The sequence below is a fragment of the Bos taurus genome, chromosome X (assembly GCF_002263795.3).
Source record: "Bos taurus isolate L1 Dominette 01449 registration number 42190680 breed Hereford chromosome X, ARS-UCD2.0, whole genome shotgun sequence".
NCBI classification, from domain to species: Eukaryota; Metazoa; Chordata; class Mammalia; order Artiodactyla; family Bovidae; genus Bos; species Bos taurus.
Window position 1 is genome coordinate 91,795,184 of NC_037357.1, and position 25,606 is coordinate 91,820,789.

The 25,606-nt window shown below is 36.6% G+C and overlaps 1 protein-coding gene across 4 annotated transcripts in view; it reads right to left on the reverse strand.

Moving 5' to 3' along the window:
- The window catches only part of WNK3 (WNK lysine deficient protein kinase 3), a 190,972-nt gene that overhangs the window by 126,781 nt on the left and 38,585 nt on the right, over nt 1-25,606 (reverse strand). For 3 of the 4 annotated variants that reach the window (XM_024987725.2, XM_024987726.2, NM_001256587.1), the window contains exons 3-6: nt 13,507-13,679; nt 12,699-12,919; nt 11,677-11,834; nt 71-159 (exon numbers count right to left, since the gene is read on the reverse strand). In XM_024987725.2, coding sequence (XP_024843493.1) covers nt 71-159; nt 11,677-11,834; nt 12,699-12,919; nt 13,507-13,679 — 641 coding nt within the window. Of the gene's footprint in view, nt 1-70; nt 160-11,676; nt 11,835-12,698; nt 12,920-13,506; nt 13,680-24,631; nt 24,904-25,606 lie in introns of those variants that run through there. The other variant, XM_059883267.1, reaches the window with a different exon arrangement.

A 25,606-nucleotide genomic window follows, 5' to 3' on the forward strand; every position in this document is an offset into this window, starting at 1 on the left:
AAAAGACCCAAAGCAAGATAAGAGAAAAATTCATCCATTAGTTATGTCTTTTCACTATATATGCACCCACCTTTCAGATTTGTTTTGACGAATACATCCTTCGATGATTTCTTTCACTTCAGGATCAGTGACTTTATCAAAACTGGCTGGTTTTATACCCTGGAAGAGGAAAAATGGTTTCTAGTCACAAATTAAGCAATTGAAACCCCAGACCAACATAACACTTAGTAAAATAATGATTTTTTTAAACACTAAACCACATTCAAACCTTAAATGAAATAAATATATATAAACAATATAAGTTTAACAACTTTTTGACAAGGATTTTGTCACCATTCTACGAACAACAGTGAAAAACTGTAAACAATCTAAATCTTTAATAACAGAAGTAATAGTATATAAACTATGTGATATACATATAAATACAAATGCTAATAAACAGAAACTAAAAATAGTCTCACAGTAATTAAAACAATGGAGAATTCTCATACTACAACATTAAGCAGAAAAAACACAGGATTTCAAAATGTACCTACAGTATAACCCCAATCAGTAAAATATAATAAATAAGTATTTCTTGGAATCAGAAAAATCAATGTTATTAAAAAAACACTTTCAGAAATTCTAAATAAGGAATTTTCTACTGCCAACAAATCAAGTCAGTATTTCAAAGTCTTCTAGAATGGCTAGACACAATCAATAAATATACATATAATATATATATATATATATAGTTATATGCATAAACTTTTAAGAAATTTATATTGTTTTTATCCTTAAACAATATCAAAATATTGAGAGAACCTTAAGCTAATTGTCATGTTCTAGGAATTAAATATCAAATCAATGAGGTCCATATAATTCAAAACGTTTTTATAACTGTGCTTGCTGCCTAAACCTGCTTATTTTACATTCTATAACCCTTAATTTATGAGTTTTATATTTAAAAAATAATACGAGATTGCTGCCATCACTTAATAGAAAATTCCAAATTAAGCTACAAGCAGAAAGGTATAATAGAATAATTATCACAGAATGAGGCAATCTAAGATTTCGTTCTGGGTCTGTCACACTACCTTACAGTATATAGAATCAGAAAGCCAAATATCATATTGTAGATAAATCTGGTGAGATTAGGAGTTAATTTGGGCCTCAAATTCAAGCAGCTTTAGTAGACATGGAAATCTGAATTGTGATATTGCATTTTTGTGACTTTGATATAAAAGAATAAAGTTACCAATCAAAAAATGGAGTTTTTAATTCTTATAGAAAATACCCTCTTTGACCTTTGCACTGATCTCTTAACTACTCCCTAGGCCTAGAAAATTATTGCTTTTCTCTGCTCCTGGGGGGAAATAACTGGGGAGCTGAAACTTAAAAAATCAAGCACAGACTCTTCCATTTGTGGCCCAAATTAAAAGAGCATTCTAGCCTCATTGGAGAAGGCAATGGCAACCCACTCCAGTACTCTTGCCTGGAAAATCCCATGCACAGAGGAGCCTGGTAGGCTGCAGTCCATGGGGTCACTAGGAGTCGGACACGATTGAGCGACTTCACTTTCACTTTTCACTTTTATGCATTGGAGAAGGAAATGGCAACCCACTCCAGTGTTCTTGCCTGGAGAATCCCAGGGACGGGGGAGCCTGGTGGGCTGCCGTCTATGAGATCGCAAAGAGTTGGACACGATTGAAGTGACTTAGCAGCAGCAGCCTCATTAGTTGTGTTCTTGCCTGGAGAATCCCAGGGACGGGGGAGCCTGGTGGGCTGCCATCTCTGGGGTTGCACAGAGTCGGACACGACTGAAGCGACTTAGCAGCAGCAACAGCAGCAGCAGCCTCATTAGTTATCTGAAACACGTGAACAATCTCTTTTGCAGCCTACCTTGAGCCACCCAACTGAACATGAAAGAGATCTATTTTGAACAATCCTAACACTTTGCTTCTATCTCCCTTAAATTCCTTCTATACTCCAATCCTCTTATTTTTGTAGTCATTTGTGAGTTTATATCACTGCCCTGCTAAAAATGTAAACTCTTCGTAGGTGGCAAACACATCTTACTCACATTCCTTGTAATTTCTAATGTAAAAAATTACTCATAGCAGTGACTATCACTTAATAATGAGGCTTTTAGAACTAGAAAAAGTCTTCAAAACATTTAGCCAATCTTTATTATTTAGCTTTGGAAAATAACATCCATCTAAGAAATAAAAAGATCAGTTTTCATTCCAATCCCAAAGAAAGGCAATGCAAGAAGGTTCAAACTACCACACAATTGTACTCATCTCACATGCTACTAAAGAAATGCTCAAGATTCTCCAAGCCAGGCTTCAACAGTACGTGAACCATCAACTTCCATATGTTCAAGCTGGATTTAGAAAAGGCCGAGAAAACAGAGATCAAATTGCCAACATCGGCTGGATCACTGAAAAACAAAGAGACTTCCATAAAAACATCTACTTCTGCTTTATTGACTATGCCAAAGCCTTTGACTGTGTAGACCACCACAAACTCTGGAAAATTCTTAAAGAGATGGGAATACCAGACCATCTGACCTGCCTCTTGAGAAATCTGTATGCAGGTCAAGAAGCAATAGTTAGAACTGGACACGGAACAACAGACTGGATCCAAATACGGAAAGGAGTACATCAAGGCTGTATTATCACCCTGCTTATTTAACTTATATGCAGAGTACATCATGAGAAATGCTGGGCTGGATGAAGCACAAGCTGGAATCAAGACTGCTGAGAGAAATATCAACAACCTCAGATATGCAGATGACACCACCCTTATGGCAGAAAGCGAAGAAGAACTAAAGAGCCTCTTGATGAAAGTGAAAGAGGAGAGTGAAAAAGTTGGCTTAAAACTCAACATTCAGAGACTGGACTCAGAAGAGAGCAGAGGAATAGGACAGGGAGACCACATTCTGCCCCACAAATTCATCAAAAGAACATCTGAATGCTGGGCAAATTCCACAGAACAACTTCTCAATGCTGGCATAGGACATCAGGCACCCAGAAAGGCAGTCCATTGTCTTCAAAAGGAGGTAGGACAAAATATAAAAGATAAAAAGAGAGGCAGAAGAGGAAGGGATGGAGACCCATCCCAGGAAGGGAGTCATCAAAGAGGAGAAGTTTCCAAACTGCCCCACCTGGGGAGAGTGCACTGGCTAAGCACCTGGTTGCCTGAGCTGCTCGGACCTGGGAAGGGCACAAAATGCAGGCCCAACTGAGTCTGTGTCTTTGTGGAGTACCGAAGAACCTGAACCTGAGCAGCTTAGACCTGGGAAGTGCACGAAACCCAGGGCGTGCCTCAGACAGTTCCCCGGCAGAGCAACCTAGAGCCTGAGAAGTTTAGACTGGGAAAGTGCACGCACCACGAGCAGGGGAAAATCCAGTGCAGCCAAGACACTGTAAGCACTCCCTTCACATACCAGTGCTATTGTTTGCAGTGTTCCTCCCTTCCCACAGCACTACTGAACAAGTGAGCCTAAATAAGGGACCACCTTCGCCCCCTTGTGTCAGGTCGGAAATTAGAAACCGAAGAGACCAGCAAACAGAAGAAGCTAAAATAAACAGAGGGAACCGCTTTGGAAGTGACAGGGGCAACAGATTAAAACCCTGTAGTTAGCACTGACTACATTGGAAGGGGCATATAGATCTTGAGAAGTATAAGCCGGATCAAGGAATATCTGAAACTGAACTGACCCCACATTGCCCACAACAGCCCCAGAGAAATTCCTAGATATATTTTTACTATTATCATTTTTAAATTCTTTAAAAAGTTTTTTTTTAATTTTTAAGTCATTACTCCTTTAATTTTCATTTTTATAACCTACTATTACCTTGCAAAAAAAAAGACCCTCCCTATTTATAAAGCAAACTTCATACATATATTTTATAATTTTTGTGACTTTTTTTAGTATTGTATTTTTGAGAGTCTAACCTCTACTCTAGATTTTTAATCTTTCCTTTTTGTTATCTGTTATCAATTTTGTACCTTTAAGAACCCAATCTTCAGTACCCATTTTTACTTGGGAGTGCGATTACTGGCTTGATTGCTCTCTCCCCCTTTTCACTCTCCTTTTTCTCCACCAGGTAGCCTCTATCTCCTCCCTCCCCCTTCTCTTCTCTACCCTACTCTGTGAATCTCTTTGTGTTCCGGGCTGTGGAGAACACTTAGGGAACTGATTACTGGCTGGATCTGTCTTGCTCCTTTTGATTCCCCCTTTTCTCCTCCTGGTCACCTCTGTCTCCTTCCTCCCTCTTCTCTTCTCTGTGTAAATCCATGAACCTCTCTGAGGGGTCCAGACTGTGGAGAGCTCATAGGGAATTGATTACTCTCTAGCTTGGTCTCTCCCCTTTTCATTCCCCCCTCTTCTCCTCGTGGTCACCTCTCCCTCCTCCCTCTTCTCTTCTCCATGTAACTCTGTGAACCTCTCCAGGTTTCCCTCACTGTGGAGAATCTTTTCATCATTAACCTAGATGTTTTATCATCAGTGCTGTATAGATGGAGAAGCCTTGAAGCTACTGTAAGAATCAGACTGAAAACCAGAGACAGGAGGCTTAAGTCCAAAACCTGAGAATACCAGAGAACTCCTGACTCCAGGGAACATTAATCGATAAGAGCTCATCAAAAGCCTCCATACCTACTCTGAAACCAAGTACCACCCAAAAGCCAACAAGTTCCAGAGCAAGACGTACCACACAAATTCTCCCAGCAACACAGGAACATAGCCTTGAGCTGCAATACACAGGCTGCCCAAAGTCACACCAAACCCATAGACATCTCAAAACTCACTACTGGACACTTCATTGCACTCCAGAGAGAAGAAATCCAGATCCACCCGCCAGAACACCGATGCAAGCTTCCCTAACCAGGAAACCTTGACAAGCCACCTGTCCTACCCCACCCACAGGGAGCAACCTCCACAATAAAGAGGAACCACAAACTGCCAGCATATAGAAAGGCCACCCCAAACATAGCAATCTAAACAAGATGAAAATGCAGAGAAATACTCAGCAAGTAAAGGAACATGATAAATGCCCACCAAACCAAACAAAAGAGGAAAAGATACGGAGTCTACCTTAAAAAGAATTCAGAATAATGATAGTAAAAGTGATCCAACATTTTGAAAACAAAATGGAGTTACATACAAATAGCCTGGAGACAAGGATTGAGAAGATGCAAGAAATGTTTAACAAGGACTTACAAGAAATAAAAGAGTCAATAAATAATGAACAATGCAATAAATGAGATCAAAAACACTCTGGAGGGAACCAACAGTAGAATAATGGAAGCAGAAGATAAGTGAGGTAGAAGATAAATGAGGTAGGAGATAGAATGGTGGAAATAAATGAAGCAGACACGAAAAATGAAAAAAAGAATTAAAAGAAATGAGGAAAACTTCAGAGACCGCTAGGACAATGTTAAATGCCCCAACATGCGAATCATAGGAGTCCCAGAAGAAGAAGACAAAAAGAAAGGCCATGAGAAAATATTTTAGGACATAATAATTGAAAACTTCCCTAAAATGGGGAAGGAAATAGTCACCCAAGTCCAAGAAACCCAGAGAGTGCCAATATGATAAACCCAAGGCAAAACACCCCAAGACACAAATTAATCAAATTAACAAGATCAAACACAAAGAACAAATATTAAAAGCAGCAAGGGAAGAACAACAAATAACACACAAGGGGAAACCGATTAGGATAAGAGCTGATCTTTCAATAGAAACTCTTCAGGCAAGAAGAGAATGGCAGGACATACTTACGGTGACAAAAGAGAAAAACCTACACCCAGATCATTGTACCCAGCAAGGATCTCATTCAAATATGAAGGAGAAATCAAAAGCTTTTCAGACAAGCAAAAGCTGAGAGAATTCAGCACCACCAAACCAGCTCTCCAATAAACGCTAAAGGATCTTCTCTAGACAGGAAACACAGAAAGGGTGTATAAACTCAAACCCAAAACAACAAAGTAAATGGAAATGGGATCATACTTATGAATAATTACCTTAAATGTAAATGGGTTCAATGCCCCAACCAAAAGACAAAGACTGGCTGCTGCTGCTGCTAAGTTGCTTCAGTCGTGTCTGACTCTGTGCGACCCCATGGACGGCAGCCCACCAGGCTCCCCCGTCCCAGGGATTCTCCAGGCAAGAACAATGGAGTAGGTTGCCATTTCCTTCTCTAATGCATGAAAGTGAAAAGTGAAAGTGAAGTTGCTCAGTTGTGTCCGACTCTTAGCAATCCCATGGACTGCAGCCTACCAGGCTCCTCCGTCCATGGGATTTTCCAGGCAAGAGTACTGGAGTGGGTTTCCAGTGACTTCTCCGAAAGACTGGCTGAATGGATACAAAAACAAGACCCCTATATATGCTGTCTACAAGAGACCCACCTCAAAACAAGGGACACATACAGACTGAAAGTGAAGGGTGGGAAAAAGATATTCCACACAAATAGAGACCAAAAGGAAGCAGGAGTAACAATACTCATACCTGAAAAAATAGACTTTAAATAAAGGCTGTGAAAAGAGACAAAGAAGAACACTACATAATGATCAAAGGATCAATCCAAGAAGAAGATATAACAATTATAAATATATATGCACCCAACATAGGAGCACCACAATATGTAAGACAAATGCTAACAAGTATGAAAGGGGAAATTAACAATAACATAATAATAGTGGGAGAATTTAATACCCCACTCACACCTATGGATAGATCAACTAAACAGAAAATTAACAAGGAAACACAAACTTTAAATGCTACAATAGACCAGTTAAACCTAATTCACATCTATAGGACATTTCACGCCCAAACAATGAACTTCACCTTTTTCTCAAGCACACACGGAACCTTCTCCAAGACAGATCACATCCTGGGCCATAAATCTAGCCTTGGTAAATTCAAAACAATTGAAAGCATTCCAAGGATCTTTTCTGACCACAATGCAGTAAGATTAGATTGCAATTACAGGAGAAAAACTATTAAAAATTCCAACATACGGAGGCTGAACAACATGCTGCTGAATAACCAACAAATCACAGAAGAAATCAAAATATACATAGAAACAAATGAAAATGAAAACACAACCCAAAACCTGTGGGACACTGTAAAATCAGTGCTAAGGGGAAGGTTCATAGCACTACAGGCTTACCTCAAGAAACAAGAAAAAAGTCAGCTAAATAACCTAACTCTACACCTAAAGCAACTAGAAAAGGAAGAAATGAAGAACCCCAGGGTTAGTAGAAGGAAAGAAATCTTAAAAATTAGGGAAAAGAGACCATAGCAAAAGTCAACAAAGCCAAAAGCTGGTTCTTTGAGAAGATAAATAAAATTGACAAACCATTAGCCAGACTCATCAAGAAACAAAGGGAGAAAAATCAAATCAATAAAATAGGAAATGAAAATGGAGAGATCACAACAGACAACACAGAAATGCAAAAGATCATAAGAGACTACTATAAAGTTTAAAAATAAAATAAAATTAAAAAAAAGAAGTTATTAGATTTCTTTTTCAGGGAACTAACAGGACTTTGCTTATACGTTTATAATAGCACTCAAATCAATCTACCATAATTATGTGTTTGTGTCTGTCTGCCCTTTGAGAATAAGTTCTTTGAAGGCATGGATCATGTCTTTTATTTTTGTATTTCCAGCACTTAGCATATTTCTTGGCCCATCATAAGCGCTCAAGAAATGTCTCTTAATTGATTGAATAAATAAATTAATGGATGAAAAATGTTTTCCATACACTCAAAAAAAAAAAAAAAGAGACTACTAAAAGCAACTATATGCCAATAAAATGAACAACTTGGAAGAAATAGACAAATTCTTAGAAAAGTACAACTTTCCAAAACTGAACCAGGAAGAAATAAAAAACCTTAACAGACCGATCACAAGCATAGAAATCGAAACTGTAATCAGTAATCTTCCAGCAAACAAAAACCCAGGACCAACTTCACAGCTGAATTCTACCAAAAATTTAGAGAAGAGCTAACACCTATCCTACTCAAACTCTCCCAGAAAACTGCAGAGGAAGCCAAACTTTCAAACTCATTTTATGAAGCCACCATCACCCTAACACCAAAACGTGACAAAGATGCCACGAAAAAAGAAAACTACAGGCCAATATCACTGGTGAACATAGATGCAAAAATCCTTAACAAAATTCTACCAAACAGAATCCAACAACATATTAAAAAGATTATACATCATGACCAAGTGGGCTTTTTCCCAGGAATGCAAGGATTCTCCAATATCCAGAAATCAATCAATGTAATACACCACATTAACAAATTGAAAGATAAAAAACATACGATTATCTCAATAGATGCAGAGAAAGCCTTTGACAAAATTCAACATCCATTTATGGTAAAAACCCTACAGAAAGCAGGCATAGAAGGAACATACCTCAGCATAATAAAAGCTATATATGACAAACCCACAGCAAACATTATCCTCAGTGGTGAAAAACTGAAAGCATTTCCCCTAAAGTCAGGAACAAGACAAGGGTGCCCACTCTCACCACTACTATTCAACAGTGTTTTGGAAGTTTTTGCCACAATAATCAGAGCAGAAAAAGAAATAAAAGGAATCCAGATCGGAAAAGAAGAAGTAAAACTCTCACTGTTTGCAGATGACATGATCCTCTACATAGAAAAGACCTAAAGACTCCACCAGAAAATCACTAGAGCTAATGAATGAATACAGCAAAGTTGCAGGATATAAAATTAACACACAGAAATCCTTTACATTCCTCTACACTAACAATGAGAAAACAGAAAGAGAAATTAAGGAAACAATTTCATTCACCATTGCAACGAAAAGAATAAAATACCTAGGAATATATTTTTTACCTAAAGAAACAAAAGATCTGTATATAGAAAACTATAAAACACTGATGAAAGAAATCAAAGAGGACACTAATAGAGGGAGAAATATACCATGTTCATGAATTGGAAGAATCAATATAGTGAAAATGAGTATAATACCCAAAGCAATCTATAGATTCAATGCAATCCTTATCAAGCTCCCAATGGTATTTTTCAGGGAATTAGAACAAATAATTTCACAGTTTGTACGGAAATACAAAAAACCTCGAATAGCCAAAGCAATCTTGAGAAAGAATGGAACTGGAGGAATCAACCTGCCTGACTTCAGGCTCTACTACAAAGCCACAGTCATCACGACAGTATGGTACAGGCACAAAGAAAGAAATATAGATCAATGGAACAAAATAGAAAGCCCAGAGATAAATCCACACACCTATGGACACCTTATCTTTGACAAAGGAGGCAAGAATATACAACGGAGAAAAGACAATCTCTTTAACAAGTGGTGCTGGGAAAACTGGTCAACCACTTGTAAAAGAATGAAACTAGAACACTTTCTAACACTATACACAAAAATAAATTCAAAATGGATTAAAGATCTAAATGTAAGACCAGAAACTATAAAACTCCTAGAGGAGAACATAGGCAAAACACTCTGACATAAATCACAGCAGGATCCGCTATGACCCACCTCCCAGAATATCGGGAAAAAAGCAAAAATAAATAAATGGGACCTGATTAAACGTAAAAGCTTTTGCACAATGAAGGAAACTATAAGCAAGGTGAAAAGACAGCCTTCAGAATGGGAGAAAATAATAGCAAATGAAGCAACTGACAAAGAATTAATCTCAAAAATATAGAAGCAGCTCCTGCAGCTCAATTCCAGAAAAATAAACAACCCAATCAAAAAATGGGCCAAAGAACTAAACAGACATTTCTCCAAAAAAGACATACAGATGGCTAACAAACACATGAAAAGATGCTCAACATCACTCATTATCAGAGAAATGCAAATCAAAACCACAAAGAGGTACCATCTCACACTGGTGAGAATGGCTGCTATCCAAAAGTCTACAAACAGTAAAGGCTGGAGAGGGTACGAAGAAAAAGGAACCTTCTTACACTGTTGGTAGGAATGTAAACTAGTACAGCCACTATGAAGAACATTGTGGTGATTCCTTAAAAAACTGGAAATAGAACTGCCATATGACCCAGCAATCCCACTGCTGGGCATACACACTGAGGAAACCAGAATTGAAAGAGACACGTGTACCCCAGTGTTCATCGCAGCACTGTTTTTAATAGCCAGGACATGGAAGCAACCTAGATGTCCATCAGCAGACAAATGGATAAGAAAGCCATGGTACATATACACAATGGAACATCATGCAGCCATTAAAAAGAATACATTTGAATCAGTTCTAATGAGTTGGACGAAACTGGAGCCTATTATCCAGAGTGAAGTAAGCCAGGAAGAAAACCACCAATACAGTATATTAATGCATATATATGGAATTTAGAAATATGGTAATCATAACCCTATATGCGAGACAGCAAAAGAGACACAGATGTATAGAACAGTCTTTTGGACTCTGTGAGAAAAGGCAAGGGTGGGATGATTTGAGAGAACAGCACTGAAACATGTATACTATCATATGTGAAACAGATCGCCAGTCTAGGTTTGATGCATGAGACAGGGTGCTCGGGGCTGGTGCACTGGGATGACCCAGAGGGATGGGATGGAGAGGGAGGTGGGAGGGGGGGTTCAGGATGGGCAACACATGTACACCCATGGCTGATTCATGTCAACGAATGGCAAAACCACCACAATATTATAAAGTAATTAGCCTCAAATTAAAATAAGTAAATTAAAAAAAAAAAACTCAACATTCAGAAAGCTAAGATCATGGCATTTGGTCCCATCACTTCATGGCAAATAGATGGGGAAACAGTGCAAACAGTGGCTGTCTTTATTTTCTTGGGCTCCAAAATCACTGCAGATGGTGACTGCAGCCATGAAATTAAAAGATGCTTGCTCCTTGTAAGAAAAGTTATGACCAACCTAGATAGCATATTAAAAAGCAGAGACATTACTTTGCCAACAAAGTTCCACCTAGTCAAACCTATGGTTTTTACAGTAGTCATATATGGATGGGAGAGTTGAACTCTAAAGAAACCTGAGCGCCAAACAGTTGATGCTTTTGAACTGTAGTGTTGGAGAATACTCTTGAGAGTCCCTTGGACTGCAAGGAGATCCAACCAGTCCATCCTAAAGGAAATCAGTCCTGAATATTCACTGGAAGGACTGATGCTGAAGCTGAAACTCCAATACTTTGGACACCTGATGTGAAGAACTGACTCACTGGAATAAACCCTGATGCTGGGAAAGACTGAAGGCAGGAGGAGAAGGGGATGACAGAGGATGAGACGGTTTGATGGCATCATCAACTCAATGCACATGAATCTGAGTAAACTCCAGGAGTTGGAGATGGACAGGGAGGCCTGGCGTGCTGCAGCCCATGGGGTCACAAAGAGTCAGACACAACTGAGCGACTGAACTGAACTGAATAAATATCTAAAAATTCTTCACAAAGAAATGGATATAGATAATATATCTATACATTTTCCCCAAAGATACTAATATAGAGCATTTTATATTACCCCATTTGAGTATGGGTACATAGCATAAATCTAAAGCTTGTTTCATTACAATTATGTTAAATTTAGCACTATTTAAAAAGAACTAAACCAAAGTTAGGTTTGACTAAGTTGACTTGTGGTTGACTTTACCATGAAATGTGGCAATTTGTGAAGTAAAAAGAATAAAGTTGTACTTACACTAGTTACTTTACGGTATATTTGAGCTGCATTCTGGCATTCAGAATAAGGGTACTCCGAAGTAGCCATTTCCAGCATACACATTCCAAAAGCATAGACATCCACAGATTCATCATAGTGCTCTTCATACATCTCTGGGGCCATAAACTCGGGAGTACCTACAAAATACCACAACCACGTATTTTTAAGAAAGAAAAATGTAGAGAATTCCCTGTCAGTCCAGTTGTTAGGACTCTGTGCTCTCACTGCCTAGGGCCCAGGTTCAATCTCTGGTCAGGGAACTAAGATCCCCCAAGTCATGTACTGTAGACAAAAAAAATCTATGCCAAGATCACATTCCCTTTGCCATAAGGATTACTTGAGAGAATTTCTGTTCCCTAAAAGCAAAAATACATACATACATATATATATATATATATATATGAAAATATAAATATATATACATACATACATACACACACACACACACATATAAAATGTCCTTAATTTCCTTAATTTTCCATACTGATAAAGGACAGTTTGCAATGCTCATAGGTAATGATTACAAAAATCTGTTTTTCTTTCTATCTTTCATTTTAGTTATGTAAAACTTTTGAAGTAGTAAATCCTCTTTATAAGTCCTCAGAATTTTTCAATATTATTAAATACATCACAAAAGAAATACACTGGGATGTCTCTGAAATCAGTCAATATAGAATAGATATTTCAAAGTAAACTCACATTCTAGGCCAGGGGCCAGTAAACTTCTCTATAAAGGGTCAAACAGTAAATATTTCAGGCTTTGCAGTCCATATGGGCTCTGTCACAACTAATTAACTCTGACACTGTAGTGCAAAAGCAGCCATACACAATATGTAAATGAGTGGGTATTGCTGTGTTCCAACAAAACTTTTTTTACAAAAATAGGCAGGGAAGTTCGATTTGGCCCACAGGCTGTGGTTTGATGATGTCTGTTCTAGAAATATACAGTTAAAAAAAAAATCTTCCTTTACACAATCAATAAACTATAAAACGTTAATCACCAATGACACTTTTAGCAAATGATGTTCGCATTAAGGTGGCTAGTCCTAGATCACCAATCTTCACAGATCCAGTGGGTCCCGTGATGAAAATATTGTCACACTTCAGATCCCGGTGAATAATAGGAGGAGTCCTGGTGTGCAAGAACTGCAACCCCTTTAAAATCTGCCTGCACCAGCTCCTTAAGACCTTTGGTTTCATTACTTTAAATCGTTTTAAGTACCTACACAAAGAAACAAAAGATCACATGTAAACAAACATACCTAGCTTATTGTATAAGTACATTATGGTAAATCACATAAGCCAGCCAATACAGTATGTATTATGATTGCCATCACTGAGTTATTTTTTATTGTCTAACAAAATATTTTAAAGTATAAAGCCTCAAAGTATACCCCCCCTACAGAAAAAGTACATACCACATATAACAGTCACAAATAAGTGGCTGTACCATCAGATGAAATGCTCTAGTCAGAAACAAAACAATAGACTATAATTATATAGCATTGCTCACTAGATATTTGAACCTGCCACATCCCCAATCTTTCATCCTCTACAAAATGACATTATCTCTATAATGATTTCTAATTCTTAAGTTCCATGATATGCCACAAACATTAATTTTTCAACATTGTATTTTCTAACAAACTTCATTAACACCCTAATTTTTTAACCTGCCCTGAAACACAGTCACTAGATTCAGATTCTACCAATTCTTTAACCATGTAATGTTACTTTGCCAAAAACTTTTGTGACTCTTGAAAATTATTTCCAAATAAAACTCCATTGGCACTATCAGGGTCAACTTACGTCTTTAAGGTTCCTGATGTCATAAGTTCCGTAACTAATACAATACATTTCTTTCCTTTTAATACAGACTCCCAGGAATCATAAAATCGAACTATATTGGGATGTTGGAGACCCTTTAACATCTCTGCTTCTTCCTTGAACCTTTGCTGCTCGGCTTTGGTTAATTTCCGGTCCTAAAATGGAAGATCAAGTTCCAAATTAAAGTCTAGAAATTGTCTTGGATATTTATAATACCACTCAAATGAGTATTTTATTTATGCATATATATATATATATATGTATCTATTTTCGCCTGTCAATTTTTTTCTCAGTACCTATAAAATCACTGATATTTGTTAGGTACTTGCTCTGACTCCTCTCATAGAGCAAAATGCAGCAGTTGTTTGTTGTATTTGTTGTTGTTGTATAGTTGCTAAGTCACGTCCAACTCTTTTGTGACCCCATGGACTGCAGCCCACCAAGCTCCTCTGCCCATGGGATTTCCCAGGCAAGAATATTGGAGTGAGTTGTCATTTCCTCTTCCAGGGGATCTTCCTGACCCAGTAATCAAACTCACATCTCCTGCATCACAGGTGGATTCTTTACCACTGAGTCACCAGGGAAGCCCTGTTTGTTGTATACTTTAAACTGATACATTGTTATATGTCAATTATATTGCAACAAAATTGGAATAATAAAACTTCCTTTGCTGGAAAAGAAAAATAGTATCTCAAAATGAGAAAAAGTAATAATCAAAACCAGTCCAGTCTGATTTCAAATTGGGAAAAGAGTATGTCAAGGCTGTATATTGTCACCCTGCTTATTTAACTTATATGCAGAGTACATCATGAGAAACGCTGGGCTGGATGAAGCACAAGATGGAATCAAGATTGCTGGGAGAAATATCAATAACCTCAGATATGCAGATGATACCACTCTAGTGGCAAAAAAAAAAGAGAGAGAGAGAGAGAAAGAAACTAAAGAAACTCTTGATGAAGGTGAAAGAGCAGAGTGAAAAAGCTGGCTTGAAATTCAACATTCAAAAACTAAGATCATGGCATCCAGTCCCATCATTTCATGGCAAATAGATAGGGAAACAATGGAAACAGTGACAGACTTAATTTTCTTGGTCTCCAAAATCACTGTGGACAGTGACTGCAGCCATGAAATTAAGACGCTTGCTCCTTGGAAGGAAAGCTAAGACAAACCTAGACAGTGTATTAAAAAGCAGAGATATCACTTTGCCAGAAAAGGTCTGTATAGTCAAAGCTATGGTGTTTCCAGTAGTTATGTACAGATTTGAGAGTTGGACCATAAAGAAGGCCAAGTGCCGAAGAATTGATGATTCTGAATTGTAGTGCTGGAGAAGACTCTTGAGAGTCCCTTGGACAGCAAGGAGATCAAACTAGTCAATTCTAAAGGAAATCAACCCCAAATACTCATTGAAGGACTGATACTGAAGTTGAAGCTCCAATACTTTGGCCATCTGATGCGAAGAGAAGACTCGTTGGCAAAGATCCTGATGCTGGGAAAGACTGAGGGCAGGAGGAAAAGAAGGCATCAGAGCATGAGATGTTTGGATGGCATCACTGACTCAATGGACATGAGTTTGAGCAAACTCCTGGAGACAGTGAAGGACAGGGAAGCCTGGCATGCTGCAGTCCATGGGATCACAAAGAGTCGGACATGACTTAGCAACTGAACAACAATAACAATCAAAACAGATAATAAAAAACTTTCCCCTAAGAAATCTTTGAATTTCCACATCTAAGGATCTATAATGTCAGGGAAGGAATAACAGAATGTTAGACACCTAGACATTGGCAACATATTTCCAGACAGAAGTATAATGTTACCAACCAGTAAAAGACATTCAAACAGGCATTGGACCTGTAATCTGCCACATTAAATACTAGAAGGCAAACGAGAAATATTTATAGAATTCTGAGGGATGACTGTGACTCTCAAATTCTGAACCCAGACAAGCTATCAATCAAGTTTACAAGGGAAAAATACACACATTTCTATGAAAACAAAGACACAGGAAGTATACCACATCATTTACCAATCCTGAAAATAGTACTCAAAGAATTAAATGTGGCCAAATAATATCATTAGAAAAAGAGGGTGCAGCATGTCATGAATAGTAAGAAACTTTCAATAATGCTTTTTAAAAAAGAAGCTTAAGTAACTGTGGCTAATATGGTTGGCGATGTTCTCTAAACAGTAATTAAAACTGAAGATATATACAGCTGACCTTTGAACAACACAAATTTGAACTGCATGGATCCACTTACACCTGGATTTTTTTCAATAAATATTACAGCGCTATATGATACATTGTTCATTGAATCCTTGGATGTGGAACTGCAAATATGGAGAGTCAACTAAAAAGTTATCATGAATTTTCAACTGCTTAGGGCTGGCACCCCTCACCCACACATTGTTCAAAGGCCAACTGTAATGCAAAATGATAAATCTGGAATTACTTCATTAAAATCTAATACAGAAGGAAGAATAAAAACAATTTCTATCTTCGGCAAGGGAGAGGAGAGAAAGGATTGATAGAACTATTTTAAGTTTTGATGTCAATAGATAATTAAATTATGTTAGTTAAAAATTTAGGTATGATTTCCATTTCAAGATGGTTGACAACATATTAATTCCCATCCCTTCCTACACCCCACCAAAATGACAAAAGAAATATATAAATAAATCTACAGTAGTATTTTAAATGTGAGATGGGTTCAAACTAAAGATTTTTTAAAGATAAAAAATATATACCCTGATAGAATGCAGTTATATGAAACTCATGAGAGTATAAGAAATGGCAATTTGATAAAAGACTTCTGTTAAAAAAGGTTTTTTAAAGACTTCATAGTAACCCTAGGTAAGCAGCACAGCCACAGCTCTGACAATTTCATTTTTGGTTACTTTATTCATATTATTCCTTGATATGAAAATATGTAAAAGGAGAGTCGGTTGCAGCATGGTTTGTAATTGTGAAAAATTAGAAATAATCACACAAAGAAGGCAATGGCACCCCACTCCAGTACTCTTGCCTGGAAAATCCCATGGATGGAGGAGCCTGGTGGGCTGCAGTCCATGGGGTTGCTAAGAGTCGGACACAACTGAGCAACTTCACTTTCACTTTTCACTTTCATGTATTGGAGAAGGAAATGGCAACCTACTCCAGTGTTCTTGCCTGGAGAATCCCAGGGACAGGGGAGCCTGGTGGGCTGCTGTCTATGGGGTTGCACAGAGACGGACACGACTGAAGTGACTTAGCAGCAGCAGCAGAAATAATCACAATGTCAATAACAAAGTCTATTATATGCCAAGCACTGTCCTAAATATTTTTGTATATTAATTAACACTTTTAGTCCCTACAATAACCCTTTGTGATAGTCACTAATACTGTCATTACCATTTTGCAAATAAAGAAACAGGTTAAGAAGGTTAAGTAATTTGTCCAGGATCAAATGGGTTATATAGAATGCTAAACTTGGCTATAAACAAATTTAACAGTTAAACGAATAAGCTAGGTCTATGTGTAGTAATGTGGATAGATCTCTCAAGGCCTACTATTGAGTGAAAAAAAATCTGAAAGAAATTTATGACACCTTGTACATAAAAGAAGGGGTTTTCTTGGTGGCTCAGTGGTAAAAAACCCACCTGGCACTAAAACTAGTTTTATGTTTTACTTTTTAGGTCTATGAAGTTGAAGTGAAGTGGCTCAGTTATGTCCGACTCTGTGATCCCACTGACTGTAGCCTACCAGGTTCCTCCATCCATGGAATTTTCTGGGCAAGAGTACTGGAGTGGGTTGCCATTTCCTTCTCCAGGGGACCTTCCTGACCCAGGGATCAAATCCAGGTCTCCTGAATTGCAGGCAGACGCTTTACCTCTGAGCCATGAGGGAAGCCCCTTTTAGGTCTATAATTTATTTAGGGCTATAATTTGAGTTAAAATTTTGTGATGTGTGAGAGTTAGGTCAAGGTTCGTTTTTTTGAATATGTATGTCTAGCACTTTTTGTTGAAAAAAACATCCTTTCTATGCTGAATCACCACTGCACCATTTTTCTTTCTAAAATCACCTGACCACATCTGTTTGGGTCTATTTCTGAACTCTATTCTGTTCCACTGATCTATCTGTGTACCTACCTTTTCACCAATATCATACATGTATTATTACTACACCTTTAGAGTAAGCTTGGAAATCAGTTAACATGAATTATTCAAACTTGTTCTTTATCAGAATTGTTTTAGCTATTTTATTATCCTTGCCTTTGTATATTAGTGGGTTTTTTTTTACTATTATTATTATTTATTTTTATTTTTGGCTGTACTGGGTCTTTATTGCTGTGTGCAGACTTTCTCTAGTTGTGGCATATGGGGGCTACTACCCTCTAGTTGTGGTGTGCAGGTTTCTCATTGTGATGACTTCTCTTCTTGCAGAGCGTGGGCTCTAGCACGCAAGTGCTTCAGTAGTTGCAGCGTGCAGGCTCAGTAGTTGTGGCACACAGGCTTAGTTGCCCCAAGTACATGGGATCTTCCCAGACCAGGGATCAAACCCATGTCCCCTGCATTGGCAGGTGGATCCTTAACCACTGGACCACCAGGGAAGTCCCCCATATTAGTTTTAGAGTCAGTCTGTCAACATGTAAAAAAAATTCCTGCTGGGATTTTACTAAAATTGTTTTGAATTTCTAGGTCATATGGAGAGAATGAACATCTTAAGAACAGTGAATCTTCCAACCAACACATTTATTTAGATCTTTGATTTCTTTTAACAGTGTTTTTTAGTTTTCAGCATACAGATTCTACACATACTTTGTTATTTATACCTATGTATTTCATTTTGGGTGCTACTGTAAATAGTACTTTTTTAAAACTGCAATTTCCAATTATTTATTGCTACTGTAGAGAGATATAACTTTTTTTTTATATTAACCTTGTATCTGGCAAACTTGTTAAAATCACTTATTAGTTTCAAGTACTTTTTGTAGATTCATTGAGATTTTTCATGTAGATAATCATGACATCTGCAGGTAAAGACAGTTTTATTTCTTCCTTTTTTCTGTATTCCTTCTATTTCTTTTTCATCCCCTATTTCACTAGCTAGCACTTCCAGAACAATGATGTTGAGAGCATCATATCAGAAGTGTTGAGAGAAGACATCCTTCCCTTGTTAGAGGAAAAGCATTCAGTCTTTTCACCATTAAGTATGATGCCAGCTGTTTTAAGCCATTCTAATAGTTGCATTTTTTAAATAGATGTCTTTTATCAGGTTCAGGTTTCCTTTTACAGCAAGTTTGCTGAGTTCATCATGAATGGATATTGAATTTCTTCAAATGCTTGTCCTGCAACTATTGAAATAACCATGTTGATTCCTCTACAGGCTATTAATATGTCAAATTACATTGAGTTTCAAATGTGGAACAATCCTTGCATCCCTTGGAAAACTCCACACTAGTCATCATGTATTACTCTTTTAATATATTACTGGATTCTATTAGCTAATGTTATGTTGAACATTTTTTCACCTATGTTCATGAGGGATACTGCTCTATAGTTTTCTAGTAATGTCTTTAACTGTTTGGGGTATTAAGTGGGTAGGCGCTGGCTTGACTCCTGGCTCTGCTCTCTTGAGCAATCATTCCTCTGAAAGTTAGTATACAAATGAAGGTTTGGGCCTCCACTTTGTCATCCTATACCTTCTAACTTCATCTCCATGAGTCTTCTAGAGAGCAGATATTAAAGACTGAGAATTTTCAGGTATTATATTCTACCATCAGAAAGAAGAGATAACGTTATCTCTTCCCCAATGTTTATGCTGTTTATTTTCTTATCTTATTGATTCTGTTGAAACATCCACAACACCAAAAAATAATTGTGATAACAGTCACGACTGTCTTTTATTGTACTTTAATTAAAAAACAGCCTTATCTCATAACTTGACTGTTTACAGTATTTTTTTTATTTCCACAAATAGTTTAACATGTTGAAGTAATTTCCTTATATTCCTATGTTACTTTTATTTTTTAATTAGGAGTGGCTGTTGAATTTTACCAAATATTTTCTCAACACCTACTGATATGATCATAAGGTTTATTGACAGGTTCCTGACAAAGAACTATTCTTCAAATCTTAAAGCCTAGCACACTATTCTTTTGACCCACTGGTGAATTCTATTTGCTAATATTTTCCTATGGATTTTAATATCTGCATTCATATATGAGACTGAGGTATAGTTTTCCTTTTTGTACAAAACTAGCATTTAGTTTTAAGATTATACAGCTTCATGAAATTAACTGGGATTAAACAGTTTAACATTGGAACAGCTTGTCAATTAAAGGTTGTTTAGAAATCAAGCTCTGAATCTACTTTCTCCTGATGTGTTTTTTCTCTTTTTAAATTATAAAAATATTCAGGCATAAACAAAAAGGTGTAACAACCAGCTTTGTTTAATTTTTAACATTTTGCCAAATTTGCTTCCATTTTAACAAGACATTACAGAATTAAAGACCTCTACATATTACTCCTTGATTCAATACCTTTCCTTTCCCTCCCAGAAGTAACCACTGCTTGAGTTAGGTTTTTAATCCATGAAAGTTTTTAGAAGTTTTAATTATATCCTTGTATCCATAAGCAATATAGTTTTACATATGTTAAAACATATAGGTGGGTTATCACATGCTGTGTGTCCTTCTGCAAATTACTTTGCTCAATGTTTTTATATTTATGTACTGTGATATGTATAATTTGAGCTTATTCATTTTAACTATTATACAGGATCTCATTAGACAGTACTACCACACTGATAAATAAAGTTATCCATTCAACCCATTGATGGGCATTTGGATTGATCAAAGTTTACTTTATTATAAACAATTTTGCATTGCATATTCTTGGGATGGCTCCTTGCCCTGGTATTGTGACAGTCACTTAGTTGTGTCCGACTCTTTGTGACCCCATGGACTATACAGTCCATGAAATTCTCCAGGCCTGAATACTGGAGTGTGTAGCCTTTCCCTTCTCCAGGGGATCTTCCCAACCCAGGAACTGAACCAGGGCCTCCTGCATTGCAGGTGGATTCTTTACCAGCTGAGCTACCAGGTATTAAGTGAGGGGCGGGGGGAAGAGCTTAAATCCCCTCTCTAAATCATCTTAATACCTAGCCTACTTTTCTTCTTTTTCTCCTAATTTTGATTAGGAGTAATCTATTAAGATTTAAAATTAAATCTGTTATCAATTAAATCTGTGTTATCATTGTGAAAAATAGAATCTAGACAGTAGGTATTATGAATGTTCTAAGATTTTTAACTTTGTTCTAGATTTGAAATGTTTCATAAGAAAATGCTAGAAAAATTTATGGTCAAATGTACACGTAACATTCTCTTATCATTCTTTTACTCTTCCATAGCTGGCTATGTTGCATTTCTCATTTCTTCGCTCATATATTTTTACCCTCATATTTTCCTTCATCAGGTTCATTAATCCCTTTTCAGAGAGTAAAAAAATTTAGAATTTATCATATTTTATATGTATAATTTTTATTAATTTCAATTATCTTATATTAACTCCCTCTTTCTCTTTTTTGCTTTCTTTCAGTGTTACTTCTCTAATGGCTTAAGATAGGTACTAAATTCCTTCTAGTTATTGTTCATTAATAATGAAGGCATTGTAGTGATAAATTTTCTTCTGGGTGTAGCTTTTGCAATGACTCACAAATTTTGTTGCAAATACCTTCGTTTTCATTGCTTTCTAGGTAGTTCATACTTTCAGTTTTATTTCCTCCTTGACCTAAATTTTATATAGGACTGTGATTTCTGATCTCCAGTTAGTTAAGAATCTTCTTGTTACTTGTTTCATTATTTATTTCTAATTTTGAGTGATGCAGAATATAAAATCTCTTTTCTTTTAACATACGGTTTTCTCTGAGCCATATATTTAACCAATTTTTTAGTAGCTTGTAGACTATAAAAATGTGTATTTCCTATTTGGAGGATATTTAAGGTCAAATGGAGTTTATGGATTATATTATTCAGTTCCTATTTATTCACTTTTGTCTGCTTGATCTGCCCTGTTCTGAAAGAAGTGTATGAAATTTCCTACTACAGTTATTCATTTATCCATTTTCCTTTCATCTATTTGATGTTCTGAATTTAAAATATTAACCAGAATATTTTTGGTGCCTACAAGTCTTTATCAATGGTATTTATCTTCTTAAACTATGAAGCAAATAACTTCATAATAAACAGGTATTTCTGTTTAATGCTTTAATTTTACTTTCTTTCTTCTGAGATAGATATTAATATTGGTTGGTACTCCTCCTGCTTTCTCTTTGCTGGTTTATAGCTTCACCTTAACTTTGCTTTATCATTGTTTTAAGTATTTTTTCTAGTAAACAATACACGTGGGTTTTGTCTTTTAATCCCATCTGAAAATGTGAGTTTTTTAACAAACAAGTATAATATGTCCACATTTGATACAGTAAAAGGTATATTTCATTTTACTCCTTCCATTTTATTCTAAGTTATTTATCTTAATTTGCTGCTTCCTTTTATTCCTGTTAACTTAAAAGTATTTTATATTGTTTCTCCTTTTTACTAGTGGTTAGCTTCCTTTTCCTGACATTCAAAATCAAACACTAATAAACTAATTCAGCAAAGTAGCACGATACAAAATCAACACTCAAAAATAAACTGTGAAGGCAATGGCACCCCACTCCAGTACTCTTGCCTGGAAAATCCCATGGATGGAGGAGCCTGGTAGGTAGCAGTCCATGGGGTCGCTAAGAGTTGGACATGACTGAGCGACTTCACTTTCACTTTTCACTTTCACGCATTGGAAAAGGAAATGGCAACCCACCCCAGTGTTCTTGACTGGAGAATCCCAGGGACGGGGGAGCCTGGTGGGCTGCCATCTATGGGGTCACACAGAGTCGGACACGAATGAAGCGACTTAGCAGCAGCAGCAGCAGAATTTAAAAGGATATCTTGCATAAATAAAGTTAGGAACCCCAAGGGGGATAGTATTCATGTAATGATAAATTATAAATAAATTTACCCTAATGAAAAAGGAAAAAAAGTTGTTTCTATACACTAAAATAAATAATTCTAAAAGAAAATTAAGAAAACAATTCCATTCATCACATCAAAAAGAATAAAATATGTAGGAAGAAACTTATCTAAGGAGGCAAAAAGACTTCTATCACTTAAAACTACAAAACACTGTTAAAATTACAGAAGGCACAAACAAATAGAAATACATCCCATATTTATAGATTGAAAATCCTAATACTGTTAAATGTCAATACCAAAAGAGATCTGCAAATTCAATGTAATCCGTCAAAATCCCATATTTTTGCATAAATTTTAAAAAATGCTAAAATCCATATGGAATCTCAAAAGTGAAAGTGAAACCGCTCAGTCGTGTCCGACTCTTTGAGACCTCATGGTCTGTAGCTTACCAGGCTCCTCCCTCCATGGGATTCTCCAGGCAAGAGTACTGGAGTGGGTTGCCATTTCCTTCTCCAGGGGATCTTCCTGACTCAGGGATCAAACCCGGGTCTCGCACATTCCAGGCAGATGCTTTAACCTCTGAGCCACCAGGGAAGCCCCTCAAATACACAAAAAGATCTTGAAAAAAGGAACAAAGTTGGACTTCTGGACTTCAAAACTTACTACAAAGCTACAATAATCAAAATACTGTGATACTGGTACAAAGACAGACATAAAGATCAGTGGAACAGACTACAGAGCTAGAAATAATCCCTTGTATAGTCAAATAGACAATTTTCGACAAGGGTATCAAGATTATTCAATGAAGAAAGGATTGTCCCTTTACAAAAAGTTGGGGAAATTGAGTATCCATGTGCAAAATAATGAAGAACTTATAAAAACATAGTAGCACAGTGGTTAACCTTACTTTACACCACATACAAAAATGAACTCAAAATGCATCAAAAACATAAGAGCTAAAACTTTCAGAAGAAAACATAGGGGGGAAATCTTCATGACACTGGGTTTCACAATGAATTTCTAAGGCAAAAGCACGTAGGCAACAACAGGGAAAAAAATAGATAAACTGAACTTAAAAACTTTTGTGTATCAAACGCACTATTAAGAGTATAAAAAGGCAATCCATAGAATGGGAGAAAATATTTGCAACTCACATATCTGGCAAAGGATTAATACTCAGAATATATAAAGAACTCTATCTCTCAACAACAATAACTCAATTCAAAAATTGGCAAAGGACTTGAATAGGTATTTTTCCAAAACAGAAATACAAATGGTAAATAAGCACAAAAAAGAGGCTCAACATCTCTAGTCACTGGAAAAATGCAGATCAAATCCATAATGAGATGCCACTTCACACACATAGGATGGCTATTTAAAAAGCACACACGCAATATTGGCAAAGATGTGGAGTAAATAGAACCCTTATGCATTGCTGGTGGAAACGTAAAATGAACACTATGGAAAACAATATGGCAATTCCTAAAAAAGTGAACACAGAATTGTCATAGGATACAGCAATTCCACCTTCTAGGTATATACCAAAAAGAACTGAAAACAGAGACTTGAGCAGATACTTGTACAGTAATATTCATAGCAATGTTATTCACAATAGCCAAAAGGTGGACACAATACAAATGCCCATCAATGGATGAATGGACAAAACAAGTGTGGTATATACATACAAGTTCTTAAAAAGGAATAAAATTCTTAAACATGCTACAACGTGGACAAATCTTAAAAACATTACACTAAGTGATGTAACTCAGACACAAAAGAACAAATATTGTATGATTCCACTTAAATGAGATACCTAGAATAGACAAATTATTAATAGAGACAGAAAGTAAAATAGTAGTTACCAGGGGCTGGGAAGAGTGGGGAATGGGAAGTTATTGTTTAGTGGGTTTCAGTTTGGGATGATGAAAAAGTTCTGGAGATGGGTGGTAGTGAGGGTGAATGTACTTAATGCCACTGAATTGTACACTTAAAATAATTAAAATGGTAAATTTTATGTTATTTACATTTTGTCACAATAAAAATTTATTTTAAAAAAGAGTTAAGGAACTCATATAGTATTTGTCTTTCTCTGACTTATCTCACCTAGCATAATATCTCACCTAGCATAATGTCTTCAAGGTCTTTCCATGTTGTCACAAATGGCAGGATTTCCTTCTTTCTTGAGGCTGAATAATATTCCACTGTATACATATATACATCACATCTACTTCACCCAATCTTCTGTTGACAGACACTTTGACAGACACTTAGGTTGTTTCCATATCTTGGCTACTGTAAATGCTGCAATGAACATGGGTATGCAGATATCCCTTCAAATTACAAATACCATATGACACCATTTATATGTGGTATCTAAAATCTGAACTTGTAAAAACAGAGAGTAGAATAGTGGTTACCAGGTACTAAGGGTAGGGGAATGTAATTTCAGGGTACAAACTTAACAGAGAAGGAAGTTCTGGAGATCTAACCAGCAGTGATTATAGTCAACAATATTGTATGTTTGGGACTCCCCTGGTGGTCCAGGGATTAAGAATTCACCTTTCATGCAAGGGACAGAGACAATCCCTGTAGGGTCAGGGAACTAAGATCCCACTTGCCGGGGCAACTAAGCCCACTCGACACAACTAGAGAAGCCTGCAAACTGCAACGAACAGCCTGTATGCCACAGCTAAGACTCAACAGACCCCAAAAATAAATAAATTAAAAAACAATACTGTATGGTAAACTTCAAAGTTGCTAATAGACTAAATCTCGGCTGTTTTCAACACAAAAAAGAAATAACTATGTAACATGCATGATAAAGGTATTAACTAATGTTACTATAGTAATCATATTGCAGTATATAAATGTATCAAACCAACAGTGGGTTGTTATACCTTAAATTTACACAGCATATCTCAATTTTTTTAAGCCTAAAAAAAAAGAGTTAAGGAACTCAAAGAACAAAAGCAAGGAATAACAAATTTAGAAGACAGCTGAAAACAAGTAAAGTGTTTATGCTTTTCTATCTAATCTAAAATGACTAATAAATTCTAAACGTCCCTGAAATTGGCTAGGAGTCATCCTCTCATGAC